General features: G+C 43.5%; 1 protein-coding gene across 3 annotated transcripts in view; it reads right to left on the reverse strand.

Annotated features, from left to right (window-relative positions):
- Positions 1–7,935, reverse strand: part of LOC116389765 (neuropilin-2-like) — an 87,849-nt gene that overhangs the window by 43,751 nt on the left and 36,163 nt on the right. For all 3 annotated transcript variants that reach the window (XM_031858713.1, XM_031858710.1, XM_031858712.1), the window contains exon 7: positions 6,724–6,879. In XM_031858713.1, coding sequence (XP_031714573.1) covers positions 6,724–6,879 — 156 coding nt within the window. The remainder of the gene's footprint in view (positions 1–6,723; positions 6,880–7,935) is intronic.

Raw genomic sequence — 7,935 nt, forward strand, 5'->3', positions numbered from 1 at the left:
ACACACACACACACACACACACACACACACACACACACACACACACAAATACAGATAAAAAGGAAACAGAATGCAAGTGCACATGGCCAGAAGCACTATTTTTGTCTCTTGAAACCAAGACTTTACATCTCTGTCTGTCTGACATGTGTGTCTCTCTCTCTTTCTCTCTCTCTCACCACAGGAAGACGCAGCTGTGCTTCAGCCCTTCTCTCCATCATTTCACTGTCTGTCCTCCTTTCTTACTTTCTTTTCAACATCTCTTCCCCCCACACCCCCTCTCTGCCAGAATGCTGTACTGCAGTATATGTAAGAAAACAAAATATATCCTGTTCTTTCATTAGAGAACCTCAAAGGCTGTTTTCCCTCGGTGTCTTTAACACTCTTTCTGTTAAGTTACATCAGTGCTGAAAACACAACATAGTGTGTTTATCACAAAGAGCAGCGAACCTCGTTCAACAGAGCCAAAGGCCTTGTAATTACTTGCTTGGGTACTCATTTATAGCTTTGTTTTTGGAGTGTGTGTAAATTCACTATTTTCTTCCTGTTCCCAATCCATTAAACAGCAGGGCTTGTCAGGGGTGACAAAATATGGATGAAAGGGGTTTGTGACTGGAAGGAACAGGAGCAGGCTACTAGGCCAGCTGGGAATTGAACCCATGACCCACTGGGTGTATGATACAAAGTCAGATGCAGTGAACTCATGCCCTTACAATGGCTGTGACCAGTTAAATGATGGAAAAATGCCTAAAGGCCCCAGAAGACTTAATGGGATTGTGGCAGTGGTATGTAATTACAGCTGTGTGTGTGTGTGTAAAAGTGTAATTATGAATTCTCACTCTGAGGAGTTGGGGGCTGGTGGGTGCTTTCTGATTTCCCTCGGTGCGCACTGAAACTTTTCCTCAGCAAATGTGCGCACACACACACACACACACACACACACACACACACTGTACTGTATGTGCTTTTATGTATGTGTACATAAGAGTGTGCACACTGTGTGAGTCTGATTTTATGTGTGCCTGTGTTTGTGTGGTAACCTTGCTACTGTCCTTTACCATCTGTTATATGCAGTTTATGGACACGTCTGGTGTACTTTTTTTTTTTTTACTATGATCAGCGTTCCTCAGCTACTGTATTTCAGCTCCTGCTTGATGCAAACCTTTCACGGTTATAACTGCTGCTTTACAATCTCTTCAGTAAACTGACTGCATTTTAGTGCATGTGAGTCCCGTGAGCGTGCCCACACTGACTAATCACCGACCCTCTGCACTGCGCTCATACGGCGGTTACAACGTATAACGCCGTTGTTTGCGGAAGCGTAGCGCCAACCCTCCGGTTCTCTCCCAGGTTAAAAACGTTAGCTCTGCCAGCACTGTTGCCGTTGTTTGTGCTGTTATGACTGTTAGCTGCTAGCCGCCAGCTCAGCCGGCGCCATGTTGAGAGCCATGCGGAGGCAAACCCTTCATCAAAGATATGCTCTTAATTTGGAATTCAGCACCTTGTCTCTTTCTAAAAGGCCCCTGCAACAATCAGCTAATGAACTACACCTGTAACCAAGCTCAGGTTATTGTGTTTGTGTTTGTGTATGTATGTTTATGTGTTTGTGGGTGTTTTGTGCAGGTTCGTTAATGGACCACTGTTTCCACCTGTGTGAGACAAGGCAAGCTGACACCAGGAACACTGGGGGGGACAGATGTTTAACTTTACACCTCTCTTTTCCTGTATGTCGGTCTCTCTCTTACACACACACACACACGCACACACACACGCGCACACACGCAGGCCAATACAACCAGAATAAATGCTTCAGATCAACAATAGAAAAGCAATTCAAAGCAAGAGAAATCTTCCCGATTAAAACGGTACTTTCATCTCTCAGTGAAGGTCAAAGGTGATGGACATGGAGTGAATATTGTTTTCTCCTTCATTTACACACACCTACGTACTCTGCTGAATAACAATAGTGTGCAGGGCAGAAGGACACATATTGTGTGGCTGCTTCTGGTTTATAGTCAAAAGGTGACTACCCAAACGCATAACCACAGGATAGAAAAAGAGCATGACGAGGAATATGTGAGGAATACCTCACGGGAAAGAAAAGAACAGGTGTGTGTGTGCGTGTGTGTGTGTGTGGCTGTGTCGTGAGCCTTCAGGGCCACAGTCAGTCAGCCAGTGAGGACCAGCGCAGACACGCTGAATTATTCAAATGTCCGTGCTACGTGTGTGTGTGTGTTGTGTGTATGTGTGTGGATAGAGTTATAAAATAGTAAAACACCCCCCCCATCTCCTTTCATTTCATCCCACAAGGACAAATACACACACAGACTTCGGGGAGGTAACCTGTGTTTGACAGCTAAATCCTGGTATGTGTGTGTGTGTGACAGTTAAGTTACAAACCAAACGACACATGGCACCCTTATAATATCCCCCTTTGTCCCGTTCCTCTCTTTTTCCTCTCAGCTTTTCTTTCTTCATTTGTCACAAACTCTTTCCTCGCTCTCTCCTTTGACATCGACCTCCCTCCTGCGTTTTCCTCACCTCGCCTCCCCCTCTACCCTCCTCCCACTACTCCGGCATTTTATTTAATTTCCCCTCTTACAGGCTGTGTTGCTGATCTATCCAGAGGGATTTGTGGTCAACACCCTTGTCTGTTATTCTCATTATTCCTCCTCTCCTCCATGCCTCCATTCATCCGTTCATCCATCCATCCATCCCTCCTTCTTTTGCTCCGTGGTTCCCCAGTGAACACTTCTCCCCCTCTCTGCCTCTTGCCATCACTCACTTCCTCCCCTATGAACCTCGCTTTTCTCCCTTCGGTTTCCACCTCTCATCCTCCCTCTGCACAGCTCAGTTTCTCTTTACTCTATCAGTTCAATGCTTGACTGGCTGACCTTTTGCTTATGTTTTCTTTCTTAATTTTTCCAACTCTCCTACACTTTTCCTCTCAATACGATCCCTCTCCCTCCCTCTGATTCCACCCACGTTTCCCACCTTTATCCCTCTCTCTCCATCCATCCTCTCTCCCACAGATTAAGGTGGGAATAAGAGGTTTTGGTCTTGGCAGAGGTCCAGTGTTGTAATGGCCACAGACAGCTCTGCCTGCAGCAATTCAGGAGGGCTCGGTAATGACATTTGTACCACGTCGTGCTTAAATGTACCTCTACCAGCAGAAGGTCTCCAACTTCTCGAGACAAAGAGTCAAACTAAGACAACATCATGTCTACACTTGAGACCTCAGGTCACAGAAAATTGATGCTTTTCCAACCTCCCATGAGCAGGCCCACGGTCAATTTTGTGCACTGAATCATAGGATAGTTAAAGTTATACTGATAATCTTTTTTCTTCCTGTTTCTGTATAATGCTCCCATGTTGGTGCTCTAATGATATTTCCCATGAGCAGTAAAAAATGATCTGGAATGACCTGATCATCAAGAGGAGATATGAAAAATGGCAGCTTCCAATTAAAAACAGGAACAGAGGAATACAGAAACATTTATGGATGAAAAGACACAGAAAAAACATAAAATACAAATTGGCTAAGAATCACAACTAATCCCAGAGAAACGGGACAGCATACTGGTTCTGCAATGATGATTCCAATATAATCACATTCGCCTGACATTCCCCTTGTGTCTTATACTTTCTGTCTGCTTCTTTCCCCTCTTTCTCTAGTGCATGTCTTGAGCCAGTACCTGTCATTTGTGAGAACGTCAGTACAATGGGAACAAATGCTGTGTGAATTATTCTTCTCCTCTCCAAAAAGTCCCTGCACTTTAACATATATTCCATATGTCCCATCTGGTTCACAACAGGCCCTTAATAACATTATCAAATACATTGCAGATCACACAAATCATCTTGACGTTGTGTGACATGGGCTGGCTCCCAGATGTTTAAAATCAGTGTGCGTGTCTCTGTGTGCACAGTGGCAGTTTTATTTAAGAGTTACTTATGTGAGACAAATGTTAACATATACAACAAGCAGGCACGTGTGTCTTCTTGCTGTTGTGTTGTGCATGAGCACAGACAGTATGCTCTGCTCTATACGTTTCTTTTCTTAATATCCATGTGGCTACCATTCATTTCTGTCCTTCTTTCAGGACTGTTGCACATAAAACATAAATTTAATAATTCCTCCAGATTAACACACACACACACGCACAAAAAAATCATGTGTTCGAGCCGCATGAACTTGCCTGTCTGGCTCATGATGACTTTCTCAGAAACATATGGGGGGGGGGGAGGAGAACAAGTGATGGAGTGCCGAGAGAGAGGAAAGAAGAGGGATGGAAAAGAGTGCACGAGTGGAGGGATGCGGTGAATGAAGATGTGAAGAGAGCAAGTGTGTGGGCAAGGAGGGAGGATTTGATGGATGACAGAGTTTTGAGAGAACTAGTGAAGAGGTGAGTGAGTGAAAATGTCAGGTGAGAGATAAATGGATAAATGAACAGTTCAGAGCAGGTTCAACAAGTTAAGGAGAGAGGAGTTGGGAGACATCTATATATCTCTTGCATTGGTAGAAAAGCTACTGTACCTTCAAATAAAATAATTAATAAATCATTCCATGGGACATTTGTGTACATTTAAGTTACTTTACATGCTTAGAAATGATCCAGGATCTGTTCTCAATTATGAAGAAATATATCCTTGGGTTGTCCTGTGAATGCAGACACAGCATTTTACACACCCAAACCATAAAACGCTCTTCTTGGCCATTGACCATCGAGTTACTTTTATGTCTTTCTAACATAAAAGGCAGACAGTTGAGATTGCCGATTGGCCGCCTGAGGTATGTCAGCTGACATTTGGCCCCAAGACGCTGACGCCATCGTTTCATCATCCCATAAATGACCATCACTCTCTTTGTGTTTTTTTCAGCTCTCTCTGCTCTACCTTCATCTGCTTCCTCTTTCATCTCAAGTATGGAAGCACCATAACATGTATACCAAATTGTAAGCCCGTATGCAGTATGTTCAAAGCATTTTCATTTTTACATAGCTCAATATCAGAAAATCAAAAATGTGCCTGTATACTACACCCTCTGTCTTTAGACCCTCTATATGCATAGAAATAAACTCTTTAGGAAGAGCAACAATAGAGAGATCCCTCTCCCTGGAAGGAAAGACATGCAATAGATGTGTGTACAGAATAGAACAACATAGTAGAAAGACTGTGTCAGTATGACAAAACACCCAATATATCTGGTTAATATCCATATTGTACAGATGAGATTATGATATACAGAAGAGGATCAAATGAAACAACTGAGGACCCTGAGCTGAACCATCAGATTACAGCACAGACTGTCTCACCAGGGGGGCTCAATAGGCCGTTACCACTTGGTTTGAGGATGCGCATATACAGTATGTGTGTGTGTGTGTTCGTGTGACAAGAGAGGGATATTCCACCAGAAACTGCTGCTGATTTATTCTAAACCCCTCCTCCTCTTCAAAGACACACACGTACACACTGTGCCTCCCATAGGCCTTCAGCTGTGAACGCAGCTTTCCAGGGTTATGGGGAAATCAAAAGTGATTACGGGTGGTGAGACCAACATCTGACCTCAAAACATCATCTTTAATATTACGGTTATAATAGTATTGGATTGTTATTGTTGAATAGGTTAGTGTCAGCAGAATATTGCTATTTGATTGTCAACACAAGTGAGTGATGATGGTGAATTGACTGATTGAATTGGTTCATACTGCACCAATTAAACTACCAAAATTATTATTTTTCTATTCAACTCAAGCTTCAAAGCTCTAAACCTGATTTAAAAAAAAATACTTGCTTTACACTCACCTCCTTGGTCCTCATTCTTCTATTATTCCTTAACAAATGTATTTATTTTCTCCCAGACTGCCTTTCTCCACAACTCCCCGTGTTTTACCCATCAATCATTTCTCTGGGAGTTAGCTACATCGATAAGCCTTATGGAATCTGCAGTCCACATAGGAACCCCAGATGGTTAGACTGAATCTCCTGTTTCCTTCTCAGAGCACAAGAAGCATTTGCACTGTACTGGATGTATGCATCTGTGAGTGTGTGTGCATGTATTAGTGGGTTTATAGCACAAAGCTAGACGTGGCGTTAGCCCGCGGGACAAACATGTGTGACCGCTATAGCAGTTGGAGAGCGGCCCTGATGGAAAAAACAGCCACAACCACTGGAACGCTCCTCTACTTTAATTGCAGTTGCAACCATTTTAAAGACCCTGGGTACCATCTGCTTCATTTCTACCCGGCCCCCACAGATTGCAGCTCGCTCACTGATGATTCATCATGCTTTAACACCACAGAGAGAAACGGCTTAGAAACCTGTCCAACCAGGTCGACATTCGGCAGAACTCTGACCGGTGAGTAACACAGACCAGATGGGATGTGAAAAGCAGACTGTGCAGTCTACTGTAAGTGTAGCTGCATTCAATGATGTAAGGTAAGGCTTGGGGCTGGGAGACGTGTGCTGATTCTGGCTTGGTCGTAAACCCTTAAATGAAGCCCACTGAGCGGCGGTGGAACGGCTGTAATTGCAGACACCGGTTGAATTTTGGCCTTGTGGTCAAGTGCTGCTGCATATATCCCGTCTCATATGTTTCTCTGCCGCTTCCATGAGTGTGCATGTCCTAGGCATGTGTGTCACCTGAGAGCATCCAGACTTTCTCCCTCGTCCCGATTACTTTGAGTTTTAGGAATATGTGTGTTTGTGCATGTGCTTTGTGCTTACCTTATGATTTTTGCCATGTCTGTAGACCATCCAGTCCTCTCCGTTGGTGCTGACCTCCAGCTTGAAGGTGGTGACATGGTAAGCCTTTTGAGTTTCCTTTGAAATGGCGCCCTGGGTGGCGATGCCTGTAAGTACCTTTAAGGTATGGAGGTCCACCTGTTGGCAGAGAGGACAAAGGAAGTTTTATCAAATTATTAAAACAAACAAACAACATGAACAAAATATTAAAGGATGCACACAAGCTGAGAACTAATGATGAAATGAAATCCCAACCACATTCTCCAACCTTCCCTGATCCAAATCAAATTCTAATATTAGTCCAGAATCCAACTTGACAAAACGCCCCTCCTGCTGAAGCTCTTACAACATTAGATTGGTTAAAGAACAAATATACACCTGAACTTTTCAGCATCCATCTCTCACCTTCCCCGCTCTATGTTCCTCTCCTTCTCTCTCTCTCTCTCTCTCACATTCTCTCTCTGTGTCTCTCTCCTGGCAGATCGATATAGTAACGACCTGGGGCTCATTTTAATTTCCTCCCATACAATAGCCATAATCACCTCCCCATCCTGATTGTGGATGCTACGCTACGTGTCTGGCCTGCTGCGAGCACTGTTGCATTATACATAGACATCATTGTGCGCTGAATGCAGGCTTCAAACTCCTTCATTTCAAGGTCCCTCGAGCAGTGCATTTGTTTTGCTCCACAGTGCCCAAAATGAGCAGATCAAGCAGAAAAATGTTAGCTCTATAAAGCACAATTGAAAGTAACAAAAGGCATATTTAAATTTTAGAAATATATTATATTGTTTGGTTAATGATTTAAAACGACTAATGAGGACTTTTATATTGATATTTTGGACTTACATCCGGGGTTCAACATTATTTAGTTGAGGGTCATTAAACAAGGTTTTGAGACAAAGAGAGGCTGCAGACAAATAAAGAGCAGAAGATGAGAAAGGTTCTACTGTCGGTTGTAACATTTATTCCCCTCCAATGGAGCTGTTGAAACCTGTAGATTAATCAAAACTTGTTGTGTGTCAATGTGTGTGTAGGTGTGTGTGCTGTACATCCCAGTGGGGTATACAGTAGTACAAAACACCGGGGGAGGTAAAATGCTGCGTTTCTTATCTGTCAGAGAGACAGGTGTTTTAGATTACTTCCAACACACACACACACACACACACACACACACACACACACACACACACA

Source organism: Anarrhichthys ocellatus, unplaced genomic scaffold (genome assembly GCF_004355925.1).
Source record: "Anarrhichthys ocellatus isolate YVR2014 unplaced genomic scaffold, GSC_Weel_1.0 scaffold20, whole genome shotgun sequence".
NCBI classification, from domain to species: Eukaryota; Metazoa; Chordata; class Actinopteri; order Perciformes; family Anarhichadidae; genus Anarrhichthys; species Anarrhichthys ocellatus.